The sequence below is a fragment of the Python bivittatus genome, unplaced genomic scaffold (genome assembly GCF_059951505.1).
Source record: "Python bivittatus isolate LINGU-HERP-01145 unplaced genomic scaffold, Pbiv_v1 ctg000170_np1212, whole genome shotgun sequence".
NCBI lineage: Eukaryota > Metazoa > Chordata > Lepidosauria > Squamata > Pythonidae > Python > Python bivittatus.
Window position 1 is genome coordinate 1084273 of NW_028277039.1, and position 17511 is coordinate 1101783.

At 44.4% G+C, this 17511-nt stretch overlaps 1 protein-coding gene across 1 annotated transcript in view; it reads left to right on the top strand.

The window, feature by feature from the left end:
* The first annotated feature begins 2051 nt into the window (after positions 1-2051).
* KCTD19 (potassium channel tetramerization domain containing 19) overlaps positions 2052-17511 on the top strand; it is a 34017-nt gene continuing 18557 nt past the window's right edge. Inside the window, exons 1-9 of the mRNA XM_088135445.1 lie at positions 2052-2161; positions 2242-2556; positions 2650-2803; positions 2930-3121; positions 4599-4730; positions 6287-6512; positions 8583-8743; positions 9907-10010; positions 12005-12147. Of these exons, the coding sequence (XP_087991571.1) occupies positions 2159-2161; positions 2242-2556; positions 2650-2803; positions 2930-3121; positions 4599-4730; positions 6287-6512; positions 8583-8743; positions 9907-10010; positions 12005-12147 (1430 nt within the window). The 5' untranslated portion in view covers positions 2052-2158. The remainder of the gene's footprint in view (positions 2162-2241; positions 2557-2649; positions 2804-2929; positions 3122-4598; positions 4731-6286; positions 6513-8582; positions 8744-9906; positions 10011-12004; positions 12148-17511) is intronic.

Sequence of the window (17511 nt, forward strand, 5' to 3'; positions counted from 1 at the left end):
TTTTTAAATCCAACAAAGTTGCCTGTTTCCCAGTAGGGACAAACTAAAGGGGTGGTTCTCTCTCTACAGTAACAATGGAAATGAAGGTCTTTTCAATTCAAAACAGATGTTCATCCTAGATATGACATGGTAAGAAATAGTACAGAACAGTAAAGTAAAAATAGTTATGATGTTCAGCTGCTTTCTTTTTTTTATGGAAGAGGACAGAAGAGTTCTTGAAGGGAATTCTGGGGATCTCTTTGGATCAAGTTGCACCCAGGCTTGTCTAAGCATCAGAGAATTTTAGGATTCAAGTGGCTGTGACAGCCTTAATGCCAATCTGGCAATCAGTGATAGGCATGGGAAGATAGATTAGAAGAAATGGAGTGATATACAGAAGAACATGAGATAATTGAGGCAGAAGACTCCCCATTTGGAATTTGAAGAATTCCACATTTATATGCCACCAACACCATATATTAAATATGAACATTTGATTATGCATGCCATGATACAATTTCTGGTATGGAAATTAGCGCAATACTTACCAAGGCAAAGACATTTCATCAAGATTTAGCTTGTTGGCTTTGAGAAGCACTGTTACCTGGAATTTTAGGCTTCATTATTAGCTTTTTAATAAAGGTGATATTAGCATTTTTGCACTGCATCCATGCCTCCTTTTGAAGTTCAGGCCAAAACCATTTCTTTCTTTTACATACCAGAACTTGCCTTTTCATCAACTAAACAATACAGAGTGTATTCTGAAAAGTCCTTAAATACACTTGCCAGTTTTAAAGATGCAAACCCAGAGTGACATAACCCATAAATTTGCCACTTGTGGAATGTCATCTGGAATCAATGTTTTCTATTGTTCAATTCTCATGTATAATCAATGTCTTTTATTGTTTGATTACTCGCTTTATGACGTATCACATGCACCAAATGTATGTATTGTTTGTTTCTATACCCTATAAAAAAGACTTGACCTCCCCCAATAAATGCTTTTTGCTTTGCCTGAATTACTGGGTGGTTTGTATTTTCAGGTGGGCTAAGAACCCACCTTTGCAAAGGTAAAATTGTTTTCTCTCCCAAATTCAGCAAATAGGTCTTCAGCTCCATGCCATTCGGGGTACCTGAGTTTTAAAGGCAACAGCACCACCTCCACGACTGGCTTGGTGAAAGTCTTTGTGCAGTCTTTTCTTACCATGCTAGTTTCTACTTTGCAAATGTTGCTGTTGGTACTGGGCAAGACCTTGATTGAGTTATCCTCTGCTGGGTTCAATTTGGCTTGGTTCAGGCAGCTGCCATCTTTCTCAAGGAGAAGACTCAATTTCACCAGAATGCTGTTATGAAATACTACCTTCTTTCCTTCTCTGGTATGCTTGACCTCTGTTAGATATGCCTCCCCTGCATGCTGCACAAGTTTGCCTTCTTTCTAAAGTCTTACCTCTGGCATAATAGATTTGGAGCACTGGTACCACAAGGGACCTTCTCTGGAGATGTTAGCTGGAAATGCTGGATAGGGTAGTTGTGTTACTTTCTGCCACAGCCCCAATCATTTATAGGAATACTTGAAACAATACTTCTAAAAGGGTGTTACTTGTCTGTACAGAGGTAATTTCTTAGTGAACTCTGGCATCCTGGCCCCTGGTCTGGACTAGGAGCACGTGGTACTTTCTCTGCTCAGATGACGCAGCATCTGGTTTTGCAGGACGGTGGTCCCGCTAGCCTTGCAGCTGTATTAGGGGACGTGATTCGCCCAAGTGGTCATTGTGGGGTCCAAGATGGGTCTTTCTGGAGGGCTCTGGATGCAGAGCAGTCCTCTTTCACAGCAGGAGCAGCTGTTCTCCACCACCTCGCTGGGTAGGCAGGCAGGCCTGAGGGTGGGGTCTGCGCCGGCCTCCCATCCCATGGCCTAGGCAAGGTCGAGCGCGAGGGGCGCGGCCTGGGGGCCCCTGAGGCGACAGGCCCCCGGGAGCAGAAGCCGGCCGGCCATCCCATCTCGCCGCTGGGGGAAGCCTCTGGGATCAGCTGCCTCTGGCTAAGCCCGTGGGGGGCCGAGAAGGGGTCGGAGCGAGGGCGCGGCTCCTCGCGCGCGCGCGCACGCCGTTGCCGGGCAACCGTGGCGGCGGTTGAGCCGCTCTCCGTCCGCCTCGCGGAGGCGCGGCGGCAGCGCAACATGGTGAGGCGGAGGCGGCAGCGCGGCGCGGCGGGTGGTGCGGGGGGCGGCGCGGGCTGACGCCTGGCTCTCCCTGCTCGCAGGACCCGGCGACGGTGGTGGCGGCAGCGGCGGCCTTGTCGGAGGACGCGGAGCCGGAGGAGCCGCAGGAGCCGCCGGTGCAGCTGAATGTGGGCGGCTGGGCCTTCGCGGTGCCGCGGAGCAAGCTGGCGCAGTTCCCCGAGTCGCTGCTGGGGCAGGTGGCGGCGGCGGGGCGGTTGTTCCTGGACCGCGACGGCTACACCTTCCGGCACGTCCACTACTTCCTGCACACGGCGCGGCTCTCGGGCGGCAGCGGCAACGAGCTGCCCCTGCTGTACGAGCAGGCCGGGCTGCTGCGCCTGGCGCCGCTGCTGCAGGTACCCGCGCCCCCCCCGCCCCTCTCTCCGGGCCGGGCCTGGCCTGGCCTGGCCTGACCCGGCCTGACCCGACCCGCGCGCCTCTCTCGGCAGAGCCTGGACAACCTGAAGGAGGGCAAGCACAACCTGCGCGTGCGGCCCGCCGACATCCCCATCGCCGAGCGCGCCTCCCTCAACTACTGGCGGACGCGCAAGTGCATCAGCAAGCCCTGCGCCGAGTGCCCGCTCAAGAGCCCGGCCTTCACCGGTGAGCGGGGCTCGTCTGGCCCGGCCGGCCGGGGGCCCGCAGGGTCGCGCGCTTCCTCCGCGCTGGTTGGTCGACTTCAGCACCCGCCCTGGCAGCCTACCGACGTGCTCTTTCTCTTTCCATTAGGGCTACACGAGAAGGCTCCTCTCGGGCTAATGGACACCCCCTTATTGGACACAGAGGAGGAAGTGCATTACTGCTTTCTGCCGTTAGACCTGGTGGAAAAATACCCCCCTCTGGTCAACGATGACAACTTGCTCTGGCTGTCGGACAACACTGTGCTCATAGAATGCGAAAGCAGTGAATTCCGCTTCATTGGTAAATCTTTCCCTGAGGAAGCAGAAGGCAGCAAGAAAGAAACCTGGTCTTTCTTTCCTGTATGTCTGCAGAGTCCTGCAGGGCAGCCTCAGAAACGTGGGTGGCATTGAAAAAATGGGGTTAGTGAGCTTCAGTTCTGGCCGTGGGCTGAACAGGTCCGATTTTTATGGATCAGTCCGAAGGATAACCCTGTAGCAGAGTGTTGAGACTTTGGAGGCCAAGTACTTGGTAGTGCCGAGAACGTAAAGCATGAGTATAACAAAGGAGCTGCTGGGCAATTAAAAAACAAACAGCATTTTCAGATGCGTACTATAGATTTAAAACCAGAGAAAATGAAAAGCAGAACTTTGTCAATTTGTGCAGAGGAAGGGACTGTAGAATTAAATAGTTAAGACAAAAGATACACAAATGAAATATATTTCTGGATGAATCTTCAGGTAGTGGGCAGAAGGTCCTCGAACCCCCAAAAATCTGAGAAACTTCTAATGTCCATTTTTTAAATTAAAACTATATATCAAGTGGTTGTATTTTATGACAGAATACTGAATGTGATATATTCTAAAGCTTTTCTTCTAAGTGGTGGCCAGAGTAGGAACGGGAATTGGCTTCTGGGAAGTTCTGTGATGGGTCCTGCCAAATGTGAAGCTTTGTTCGGTACCATTGGTCTGTTTACTGAACTGTGAAGTATAATGAGGAAATGGGAAAAAATCTATATTTTCCAAAATATAGAATATCGTTATATAATTGTATTAACATTTAATAGAGGAGAACTTCATGAAAAGAGGTTACAATTCCCGTTTCCATAGTGCCAAAATATTGTTTGATTTATATTATATATAACAAAATGAAACAAATCCTAATTTCTGATTCTAATTCCTAATAACCCCATTTCTTAAACCCTAATGACTGAGGGTGCTTCCAGAGGAGGCTTTTTTTCATGCAACTATCCACCCTTGTTTGTGGAATTTTATAGGTGGTTCAGAATTGTCTTCCACTTGTAACTTTCCCTGCCTCTTCTTTCATTACTTTCTTTCTAAGAGAAAACAAATAATGCAAGAAAGGACGCAGTAGCTCTCTAGCATCTTTTGACTGAGAGCACCTAGAGCTGCCATTTCTCAGTTCCTTAAAAGGAACTGTTGCTTGTACAAAAACAGTGGTTGTTGGATCTCTCTTTGTCTCCTCTCGATTAAGATTTGCTGGTTTACCAAGTCTAGGATTGTGTGTATTTATCCTAGAATGATTGTTACAATTATTAGCCTAGGCTATGTTTCAAATTCTGTTTCTTCCCATCAGTTTTCTCTCCATTGTTTCCATGTCCACCCCTTGTCCATATGTCTCTAGGAATCCCCATTTTTGCTTTCCCCGAAGTCACTTGAAATACACATATATAACATGAAACTCAATGGCAGAAGCCAAAACACCATGCTACATTCTCAGGTTATTTACTTTCTGGTGTGTATTTTTTTTAAACAACTAGCCAATTTTCTTCGCTCAGAGAAGATTCTTTTGCCTGATAACTTCTCCAGCTTGGATACTTTGGAAGCTGAAGCTGAATCATTGGGGATCCCCAAGGTCATAGAAGCAGTGAAGATCTTCAGGAGTAACCCAGGTGTAGTTTTTATGACATTTTAAGTTCTTTGTTAATTAATTTCTGTGTAAAAGGGATCACTTGGGCTTTCTTTAATTACAAAGAGTAATGATAGCTTAGTCACACTCATTAGGAAATTGTAGGGAATTACTTGGAATCTAAGCTGTAATAAATAATCAGAATTATTTGTTACTAAAATCGAAGTATATTGTGTGTACATTTGTATGCAGTTATTCTTTTTTTTTTTGTTGCTGTTGTTAAATGGCCAAATGAAGCAGATAAATAATAACTTTTTCTACACTTCAGACTGATTTACCTCTTCTTCCAGGGAACCACAGAAATGACTGAGTTATAATGTTTAGAATACCATGTCAAACTAGAGACATTCTTTTGAATACCTCTACTGGGTCTCCACAATACTGGTACCTCTGTTTCCATTCTTCAGCCTACTTACTCAATTCCTGCCCAATTTAAATATGTATTTTATGACTGTCACCAAATAGAACCAGATGGCCCGTACACTCAGTTCTCCTCTGTGTTGATCCCTCCTATTCCCTGCCCATGACTTGAGTCTGTCCTTCTGATTATAATAATTAATTTGGAAACTTTGAGCATATGCAAGCCTGCTTGGAGGCTCAGAATGCAGGATGTGCAAAACATTCTGAGCTTGAAATGTACTCATTTCTAGTGTTCTGCACTCAAAACACTCTGAACTTTTGCCCCAAGGTCAGGACAAAATGGGCCATTTTGTTTTGGAAGTTCCACCATAGGCAATAATAGGAATTCAAAACAAGCCCCTGCTCCAGCATATTTCAGATGTGGTAGGGCATACTGAATATTGTTTAGTACCAAATTTATAGAAAATTGGACAATGAGATGATTACTTAAGCAAATATTTATATTCCCATACCAAAAAAGAGAAATAAAAATAGTTATGCTATTTGTAGCTAGCATATTTTTTGCAGCCTGTCTGTATTTTTTTTTTAGTCAAACGATCCTTTTGGCTAATTTTTCTGTAAACTGAAAGGAGGGAGCACTTAGCTGACCCTAACAGATCAGCCTTTTGGGCAAAAAAGTGGAGGATCAAGGGCTTATTTTGAGTTCCTGTAGTTTGCTGTGGTAAAGCACATAAAAAAACAGTTCAAATTTTATTTCAGTGTGCTAGAATGTACTAGTGACATCTCTGAATTTGTTTTGAGCTTAATAAAAATGTGCAGGGGGTTTTCATTTTGTTGAAAAACACTGCCGGAATAGGAGCATACAGTATGGAGATCCTTGCAGATTTATAGATCTGTGCTTCCTCTCTTGAGCCTCCTGCTTGGACTTGACAGCCAAAAATATAATATCTATTTCAAAACCACTGGGCAAAGAATCCTAATAATGTTCCTGTACTGAAGGAAGAGTAAGAGCCTTTTTAAAAATGTATTTACTAGCATTACTAATATTCAGTTGTTATGCTTTGGTTTTAAAATGGAACACAGCTCGGATCTTTATTTGAGCTAGATGATAATACAGAGAAGCATAAAGCATGTTCAGCTTTTTTAATGTTAATGTCTTGTTTGGGCATTTTTCTTTAGGCATATGTTCAAGTGAGGCCTCTAATTCTCAAAGCTGTCACAGGAGCACGACGGCACAGCAGCAGAGTGTTCAGGATGCGTCAGCACTTCTTCCTTTGTACCCTATGGTGCTTGGACTCTTAGTCAAATACCCTGACTCAGCTCTGGGGCAGCTCCACATGGAGAGTACCCTAGATGGGAACAAGCTCTATATATCAGGGAATGGAGTTCTCTTTCAACATGTCATGTACGTCCCTTGGAAAGTTTGATTGTACTTGTTTCTAGGCAGTAGTTTGTGAGGAAGACATTTGAGATGTGTATACAAACCCAATCTTCCATTATGGCATAACAATGTGAAGGAAGTGCTTTCCAGATAGCTAGCCACAGCAGCTCGATGGGATGGCACCAGAGTAATTCCTATTTTATAGTGAAAAAATTCTCAATTTAAATTACACTACCCTGCTCACATTTATTACAACTTGTGTCATCCAGTCAGTTTAGTGTTTATGGCCATTTGCATTTTCTTTCCTTTTTCTGGCCTCAGCAATTGGCCCAATATTTGCTGAATCAAGAAGGTGAATGAAGCAAGGATGGGACAGTGAGCAGTAAGGTAGGTCTGTAGCCAGGAATATCAGGACTAGCAGCCAAGCCCAATTGTTTCAAGAAGCTGGGTAAATTATCTAATACAATATGCACCTCTGACAGAGGATGGCATGTATCATTGGAAGAGGAGCCATCTTTTATCCCCGATGTGAGCATCATGATTAGATTCTGTTGTAGTTTTGTAGGGAGCAGGAGTGGCCAGACCATGTGCTGCAGAGTTTGGTTCCTGAGTATATCTTGCTGTGATGTGAACTGTGGTTGCTGGTTGGTAGCTGTTCTAGGGTGATTGGAAGCAAATATAGCTCTACTATCCAAGGTCCACAGAAGGGAAGCATGACTGGCCAGGATGGGCTATAGCAGCAGGACAAACTGCTTTTAGCTGAGAGCTAGGAACAGTGAGCAGCAGTCTGTTGTTTTCCCTTCGGGATCTGTTTTCTAGTAGGCTGCTCCCAGGACCAGTGTGGACCATGTGGAGTGTTTTTAACTTCTTTGAGTGCGTATTGTACTTTTAGGAATGCCCGATTGAAATCTCAGTTGTGTGCCTCTTGTCAGATGGAGCTGAATAGATGGAGTTATATCATGGGACTAAGCTGTACAGAGTGCATTTGGTGGTGCCCTCTAGTAAGTATGTGTACTATTCAGGGGTACTTTTAAGGCCACTGGATGGTTTTATAGGAATGTCTAGAAAATGAACCTGTTGCATGGGCTAGTCTAAAATCAGATTGATGTAATTGAAGTCCTACTGGAATTTGGCCAGGCTATCTTGTCCATGTCTCCAAATAATAAAAATTTAATCAGTGCATCTTAGGTAAGTAAAAGCTTGGTATATGTGTTTGTGTGGAGTTTTCTAAATCAGCTCTTAAGACATTGCTATAATGTGGGCATGCTAGAGTCTGTGGCTATGCTGTTGGTCTGGAAAGACCTATTCTCCAAACTGAAGTAATTGTTAGTGACTGTACATTTTCAGAACATGGTGACTAGATAATATGCAGACCATTAGGGATGGTATTCCTGATAGTTTGTGCCATACCCTTGGGTAAGTGGGTTATAGCCTCATTAGGAAGTCAGTGTTTTCTCATAAATTCTCATAAATACGTACTACATTATTACGTATAGGCTGCTACTCAAGAAAGTAAAAAACAGAACAAAGGGGTTAAATTGATACCCAGGAATAGTCTTCAACAAACCTTTTTATCCTTATCCACCTGTCATTGTTGTTTCATTTTGCATATTTTTAATTTGCTTGTCCCCTTTATTGGCACGGCCCATGTACCCTTAAACCCATCTACTTATTTGGTCCTAAATTATGCTTTCTACATCCTATTGTACTTTACTTAAGTAGACTTGCCAGCCAAGGCCTAGCTTCTGCATGGAGCCCCAACCAGTGTTTTAACCCTATGAGAAAGAAGGTTCATCTAACTTTTCAATATTCTGTGTAATCAGGAAGTGAAAGTACACTGCTAACAGTATATCTTAAGCAAGGTTCAATAGCAAACTAATATGCATATAACAAGAAGGATCTGTATCATTGTTTTTTTAAAGCAGAGTAAAAATGTTAGGGAATCTGATTTATGCATATAAAGAAGAAAAACAATAGGAAGAAAGTCCATGTATAACTGAAACAATAGAAAGAAAATCCATTAGATGTCTTAAAATAGGATAGGTAAAAAAGTAGCTGCATTTCTGGCAAGTCTTTCTCTTTTTCTGTGCAAAGGAATTGGTTAGGAACTTGCAAACTCCCACTTACACGAAATATGTCTGAACTTCCTCAACTTTGCACCTATTTGGATCAAATGGACCTCATCTATGAGCCAATGAAGGATGCTTTAAAAAGATTTCTAAAACAAAAGACACCCACAGACTCCCTGGAAAAAAGTAAGTCGGTGCTTACCTTGAGATTTATTATGGGTGTTAAGCTGTGTTGCTGGAGTCATTAACAGGTTAAAGATCTCGGTGAGGAAAAAACATCCCTGAAGGAGACTATGGCAAATGCCTTCTATATTGTTGCCAAGTGATTATATGGATGTGTCTAACAAAGTCATCAGGAATCAAGCTTAACTTGAAGGACACTTGACTTTTTTAAGGATGAATGCAGGTAGTCCTTGACTTACGACCACGATTGGGATTGGAACTTCCATTGCTAAGCAATGCAGTCATTAAGTGAGTTACACCCAATTTTACGACCTTTTTTGCTGTGGTTGGTAAGCGAATCTGGCTTCCCCCTTTGACTTTGTCAGAAGTCCCCTGGGAAGGTTGCAAATGATGATCACGTGACCCTGGGACGCTGCAACCATCATAAATTCATGCTGGTTGCCAAGCACCCGAATTTTGTTCACGTGACCGCGGGGATGCTGCAACAGTTGTAAGTGTGGGGACTGGTCATAAATCACTTTTTCCAGCACTGTCATAACTTTGAATGGTTGTTAAACAAATGATTGTAAATCAGTGACTATATATATATATATATATATATATATATGTATGTATGTATATGTATATGTATATGTATATGTATATGATAGAATAATTGGTATTTTCTCAAAGTGGGAGAAAAAAATTAAAAATAAAATAAAAAGTTGCTTAGGAGTTTTTAAGGAATATTACCAGGCTGTCCTCCTATGTGTACTTACTTGGAAGTAAGTGCCACTGAACTAAATGGCTGTCTTCATTGGACATGCTGAACTACAAATTGTCCAGTCACATGTATTGTGCAGATTCACCCCATATGCTTAGTGGGACAGAGGACCTGCACAATGTAGTTGAGAATTCCCAAATAAAATGATCTAGCACACAGGTATAGGATAGGGGATCCCTGGCTTGGTAATGGAACTTGTGAAGATTGTCTTAGAATAGTTGTAGATTGCAAAATGATATGAGCCAGTAGTGTGATTTCTTGGATTTCCTTCCATGATCTAATCATTCATAAGGAAATTGTGTGGTTCAGGCTGCTGGGCATATTTCATTGCTCCATGAATCCATTCCTTTGTGTTGCAAAAGTATAAAAGTGCATCTTCTGCAATTTGGATTGTGTTTTGTAGATGCAGAGTGGGCAGCAGAAATAACAGCTTTTTCCCTCCATCATATTGTCAAAGTATATGTAGGAAGCCACTGGTATGCCACCTATTTGCAAACGTTATTAAAGGTATAATTATTAAGTATGTTTATGTTGCTCTAGAGTGGCTAATATTTAGGCTGCTTGTTGTAACGAGATCTAGAGAAAGCATGTTGTGTAACTAAGCTCAGAACGCAAATGGCAGATTGCATGGAGAGCTATGGGTCCCTTGAAAATTGACTTCTGGGATTAAAGAAAACTATCTTGTGCTCACTGGTGAAATGCAGACTGGAATGTGTGAGAATTCAAGTGTCATCCATTCCTTCTCCCTGAATGGTGGTGACCATAGGAAACTGCCTTATAGAGCTCATCCTCACATCCCACTAACCATTGCACAAACATGCCACGGAACTGTTTGTATGTCACATGTCCCCAGGATACTGCCTTTGTCTCGTCCACAACCCAGACCTGAGGCAGTTTAAAATCCAGGGATTTCGTTCACCTTCCAACACAATTTTTATCATGGTGCATCATGGCCCTATGTAGCACAATTCATCAACAATGTGGTTGGCCTCACGGTGGGCTCATCTGCCCAACTTCCATTGACCTCTGTTGCCTTGCGTAGCCATTTGGGGCTTGGACTGCAGGAGAGACCAGGCACCAGTGTTCTGTGGAAGCACCTCCTGGCAAAATGCTTGACTGGAGCTTTCCAAAGTGCTTGACAGATCATAAGGGGCTCTCTATAAACACAGGTTTAGCGCTCCAGAGCTGGAGCTTACCAGCTGTGTGATGCCAAGGAGTCCAGTGCAGGGTTTTTTTGCTGTTTTTGCTGACATGGGATTGGACTTAATATCGTTTTCAGTTCTTTGAGCCATTTTGCCTACTTTGCAGGCTATTGGGATGCTGCCAACCACAGCCACTTGCTGCTGGCACTGCTACTCCCTTATAGTGGTGGAGTGTGCTCCTTATTCCTGGCTCCTCCCCCCCATTCATCCTCCTCCCCTCCTTCAATCTTGCTGGCCTGACTGACAAGTTGCAGGCATGGAGGAGGGTTACAGGATGAAACGGGAAGGAAAGTCCATGTTCCTCACAATCCCTCCTCAACACTGTTGACCTGTGAATTGAGCAACTTGAAGGTAGGCTCTGGCCCAAGCACCTACTCATACTTGCCCAGCCCTTCCACCTCTTAAGGAGAGTGGTTGGTTGGTTAGTTGCCTGCTGACGGGATGCTTGGTGGGAGGGGAAACCAAGCCACAATTGCTGTCTTTCATTGGTCCCCCATTAAAAACAGGAAGGGCCGCACTTTCCACTAGCCTCATGCATGTGGCTGAACAGGGCTTGGAGGTTGAATTTCAGCCATTCTTATGCCAGTGTGCTCTTCTGCTGGTGGATCTCATTCTAATGTGGCTGCCTGGCACTGCCCTCCCTGAGTCAGTTCCCAAGTCTCAGTAGGTAACAGTAACTCTCCAGTTAAGATTTTTTCAGACTTTAAGAGCTATTCATTAATCTAGCATGATGGCACAGGCATCAAATTAATCCAAACAAGATTTTGGCATTTTTGAATGACATTGTGACATTTTAAAATTATTTTATCTGAGGCCAGGAGAGCCAAGGAACTTCTGGGTCCCTTAGGGCTACATTGGGTTGGTGCAGCATTGGCAGTTTTAGTCTTTAAAGACCAGCCAAACTGATAAAAGCATATTTTTTCACAACCTGAAGCTCAGGGCAATCAGTACATCTGATTTCTACAAAATATATATGCCGTGGTAAAAGTTTATTAGTTCTTAACGTTGCAAAAGACTTTTTTTTTACTGCAGCAAACTACTGTGACTGTTTTCCCTCTGGAAATCCGGGATAGAGCTCACGCTTTGCAGGAACAAGGAACCTGGGCCATTTGTGGTGCACATTTGCATCTGATATTATTCTGTCATTATGGTCTGTAGTAAGCTGTCTAGTTCTTCAGAGAATACAGATCTGTTAGCTATAGTCAGGTTTTTTTGGCAAGAAGAATAGTTGTTTCGATTTGAGAGAAAGCTTATGGAAAGAGCAGATTTGAAATCTCTTTTACCTTTTTTTCCTTCTAGTTTCCAGAGTTGTTGTCAAATTGCAAAAAGGTATATTGGATTGCTTATGGCCAGAGTCTCCTCATTCATGGAGATGGAAAAATTTTTCGACATGTTCTCAACTTCTTAAGACTTGGCAAGTTGTTCTTACCATCTGAATTTAAGTACGTTAAATATTATTTAATGCATATTATATATGGGATAACTAAAGAGCAGTTACACCTTAAGATAGAGATGGAAGTTCTCAGTGCATTTAATGGCTGCATCTCCCAACCATAATCTTTCTAGAAATAAGCCTTTGATTATTTCCTCCCCAAAGTTCGATTTTCTACATAACCATACCAATTTGTGTTTGCCAATTTCTTTCTTACATGTTGTTTCTGTTTTAATGACACCAGGGGGATGTAATTAATGTTACTAATTAACAACTTTTCAGAAATAAATCAGGACAACAAAGCTAAAATGTTATTTCAGAAATATTGATTATCATCACAAGTGAAGAAGGTAAGGGAATGTAAAGATAGATTATTTCTCCCGAACCTTGGAGATTGCATTCATCCTCTCAGGATGATGGCTCACCCTTGAGTGAGAAGTCATGTCCAACTTTGCATGTGGACTCTCCAGGCCAATCTCTTCCTCCAGTTTTAACTGAAATTGGTTCATCCCTCTAACTCTAGCTAGGAGAAAATCTTGTGAAGGATTTTGCACTTGGGCAGGGCCACAAGGTGTTGAAGTGGCAGAGCCCCAGTGCTGGTGCTTTGTGCCCCAAAGAACAGCTGGAGCAAAACAGAAATCCCCCTGCAGCAGAGGCTCTGCACCAGAAGAAGTGGCAGCATGAACAGAAGGCACTACCCAATGCACCCACTGCCATGCATGCCCCTTCCTGCCACCAGTGGGTCTCTTGCTCCTCTGCTCACTTTCAGGAGTGGGAAGGAAATGTGTGGCATTTCCCAAAGGGGAGTGGGCTAAAGAGCATCCTTGCTGTGAAACTGGAAAGATTAAATACTACTATGTAATCCCCACTTTGGATCTTCTAATTGAACAGTGTACAGATCAGTGGGGTAGCAGCCTAACAGAATGGACTTTGGGGGAGTGAAATGTCTTGTGCTTTGACCACTCCTTCCTTCCTTCCTTCCTTCCTTCCTTCCTTCCTTCCTTCCTTCCTTCCGTCCGTCGTAGAAGCAGAATGGCTCTGGGTGGTTTGTATTTAAAATAAGAAAACATTTAAAAGAAGTTAAGCATCCAGACAAATTGCACAACAACCAGCCATCCAAGGCTACACAAACACTCTAACCCAAGGCCTGGGAAAACAGCAACACTTTAAAAGATTTGGTTAGAGCTACAGGGATCTCAGGGGATATCATTCCTGAGTGCAGGCACTGCAACAGAGAAGGCATTCCTCTTGGGTCTTGATGGATGGCATTGTTTGATTAGAGACCTGAAGGACACCAACTCTGCCTGGTCTTACCGGACAGGCAGAGACATGGGAGATTGGCAGTCCCTCATACAGTATAATCTGGCCCTATGCCATGAAGGGCTTCATAGGTGATAACCAGAACCTTAAATTGCACCTGAAACCTACTCACACTCAGGGCAGGTCATGTAGCAGTGGTACCACGTGGGCATAGCGAGGCATGCCCAACACTGCCTGCACCACTGCATTCTGGACCAACTGCAGCTTCTGAATTGTCTTCAAGGGCAGCCCTGTGTAGACTGCATTATAGTAATCAGACTGAGGTGACTAGGGCCTGTGTGACTGTCTGTGGGGCCTCCCAATCCAGGAACAGGTGCAATTGGTGCACCAGATGAAGCAGTGCAAAGGCCCTCTTGGCCACAACTGCCACCTGCTTTTTGAGCAGGAGCTGTGGATTTTAAGATGATCCCCAGATTGTGCACCAATCTTGGATGAGGAAAGTACAACCCCATCGAAGACTAAAGATGGAAATTCCCCACATCCAGGGCCCCCCAAAATCCATAACTACTTGGCCTTGGCAGGACTGAGCCTGAATCTGTTCCTTCCCATCCAGACCTGCACAGTCTCCAGACACTGGGAAAGAAAATCGACAGTATCATTTGACTTGTCTGAGGTCAAAATGTACAGTTGGGATTCATCCTCATGGACACTGAACTGCAGGATGACTTCACTCAATGGTTTCATATAGATACTAAACAGGAGGGGAGAGAGCATTGAGCCCTGAGGGTTTGGTGAGAGGCCAAGGCCACTACCTCTCCCCCGTGAGCACTAACTGAAACTGGCCACCAAGAAAGGAGGAAAACCAAAGAACCAAACCCCACTGCCAGCCCAAAAGGATACTAAAAGCTGCTAAGAGATAAAGGAGCAGAAGGATGGATGCACCACCCCCATACTGGCTTTGCTGAAAGCCACCAGGAAGTGTGACCAATGCTCTCTCTATTTTGAATCTCAGCCTAAAACCCAACTGAAGCTGGTCCAGATAATCTGCTTCCTCTGGGTTCCTCTGCAACTGTTGTCTGACCACTTTCTCAACCTAAAAAAGGAAGGCTGGAGACAGGACCATAATTGCCCAAAATTATTGGGTCCAAGGATGGCTTCTTGAGGAGAGGGCACACACCACCTCTAAGTCTAAAGGTACCTTCCCCTTCTTCAAAGAAGCTGACACCCACTGCGTGGACTCAAGTACAGGTCACCTTTTGGGCAGCCTTAACAACCTAGGAGGGCCCAAGTCTAATAAACAGGTGGCTAACCTCACAGTTTGGAGGACAGTCTACCATCTTAGGAGTCACAGATTCAAACTCATCCCAGATAACTCCATAAGACTGTGTCCCATGCACTTCAGCTGGACTTGCTCAGTTGGAGTGCAAATCTGAGCAACTTTATCTACCAGATACACTATTCTTACAGCAGTCCTGCAGATGTTCTTGTAGCCCATCACTCCCCAGCAGGGACTGAGGTCACTTTAAATAGGGTTGTTGGACAACTCTCGGCAGATACAATAAGGACAGAGAAATACTGATGTTTTGCTGCCCTTATTGCCACAAGGCAATCCTGAAAATGGACTCTCGTGCTTCAGTCAGACTTGCTCTTCATCTTCCAATGATGGGTCCATGGTTATTTATTTATTTATATTTATATAGTCGCCCATCTCACACAAGGCATACAACAACTAAAAAAAATACATAAAAACAACTACATATAAAAAACAGTAAAAACATGCAAAACAGGAGGGGATAAAATTAATAAGGGAGCCATTGTAAGATCTCCCTGGTCCCCTGGGAACCCCAGGCCTGATCACGTGGCCAGGTCTTGAGGGACTTGCAGAATGTTAAGAGGGATGGAGCTAATCTCACTTCCAGGGGGGAGAAGATTCCACAAGGCAGGTGCCACAGCAGAGAAGGCCCGCCTCCTGGGACCCACCAAATATAATTCTCTAGCAGACGGGATCCATAGCATCCCTTCTCTGCCAGATCTGATGGGACGGGCAGATGTAATTGGGGAGAGGTGGTCCCTCAGGTAACCTGTGAACTCCTAAGCTGCCCCAGGTGCAATGTTGCTAAGAGGAAAATTGCAATTCCTGAGAATCCATAGTCTTGAGGTCTCTTGCCAGCCTGGTCACAGGCAGCAGGGAGAGTAGTACCCCAGCCACAGTCCCAACTAAGGCCCAATTATAACCAGAGCATCTCTCATCGGGTCATCTGTGAAGCAGAGATTCTTCAACAACCCATGGATGAAAACAGCCACACACAGCCCTTCCCTGAACTCTCAGCTGGTAGAAAATTTGAAACCTGGGTGGGCATAGTTCTGAGAGGGAAACACCCTCCTCTTACCCCATCCACATCTGTCAGGTCAGCATGGATGAGAGAGGACTTATTGCAGGCTGACCAAGTTGCAACCGAAGTCCAAGGCCTCCAAGGATCCAGTAACCAGGAATTGAGAGTGGAAGCTGAGGGCCAGACCACTCTCAAACAGCAGACCCAATATCTCTGAGTATGGCCTGTCCTCTCATCCCTGCCATGCTTACCTCTGCTGGTCACCATCTCAATGTTTCTGCCTGCCGTCTCATCTCCCCCACCACCTCCCACCCTACCCACCACCCTTTCAGGTCAAAGGTAATCATTCCCTCACACACTCACCCTTCTCATGCACCATACTTACCACGCACAACACATTTGCAGTCACCTCAACATGTCATGGGACCCCAGGCATCCTCTGACTGTTCCTGTCTTCAGTGCTCACCAGCCTATGAAGTGTCAGGTCTCTGTGATAAGCTACACCAGAACCCAAGCAGACCATATCCCCATCCCTCCCCCTTCCCATCCAGTGGGAAGAGGATCACAGTCCTGAATAGTTGGGTAGTTGGGAGAGATATTACCCTCAAGTCCAGGAAAGTAGACTCAGTGGTATATAGCCTCAAGCTCAGCCCAGCGGGCAACAAGCTAGAGCCATAGAGAGCCTAGATTGAATAAGGAGGCCTGTCAATGAACCAAGTGCTTCTAACACTGGTGCTGCACAACTTGCACCAAATTCTTTTGTTCTCTTCAGTGCAACTGCCCCCACAGGCAAAAAACACCCCTGGAATTCAGACCAACCCCTGGGGGTGATGGCAAAACATGGAAGGGCTTAAACAGCTGCCAGCCACTTAGAAGTCAGACCAGCCTCCTACTATGCTTTGCCCCACTAGTTGCCAGTCAACATAGTATGCTTCAGTTGGTTCCTGCTGGCTCCAAGCAGACTGTTCCACTCTTTGCAGGCTCTAAAACTGCTGGCTTCAAGGATTCCACTGATTATATTGACATTGCTGGTATTGGTCGTGCTAGCACCAGTTTCACCAGCCTCGGTTATCCTGGAGATACTAGTGCTGCTGGTGCTGGCATTTCCCCAGGAGACAGACAAAAATGGAAGCTACTAAAAAGTCATTTCTCATGTGCTTGGGACTCCTAATTCCTTGCTCCACCAAGCCTGAACATTTGAGGAAAAGGGATGAAACTGATACAGGGGTGAGTCAGCAGTACTAAATGTCTAGTTTTTCCCCCACTGGCATGGGCCTTCCTGATTCCTTCTCCTTATCCATGGTATGTATGTGTGCATAAATATGGAGGTTTTATATTAAGACTCCAGCTCCATGGATAATGAAACATCCTCTGGGCCTGAGACTATGGTCAAGGAAGGCTTCCATGGGCAGCAGTTGCTTTACATCTAACCAGCACATACCATCTTCTCAGAGCAGTGGAGGGAGCATTAACCCTCTGGAGAGGCTTTGCACCTAATCAACACAGATTAAGGTGGAGCATTTGTCAGAGAAATTGTGTCAGGCAACATATTGATTTAGGTGCATTGCTATATAGCATTGCTAAAAGGAGCAAAACCCACCAATTTTTCAGTTGATTCCTTGGATGCGTGCCTGCCCTTCATAGACTTCTTTAAATTAAGGAAAAGGAAAATGACTTTGTTGAGAAATTGTTACATCTAATATGGGAAGACCATGGTCACAAATACTAACGTTGTTCAAGTCTTTAGGAGGAGGAGGTGTCAATAGGACCAAGTTATTTCT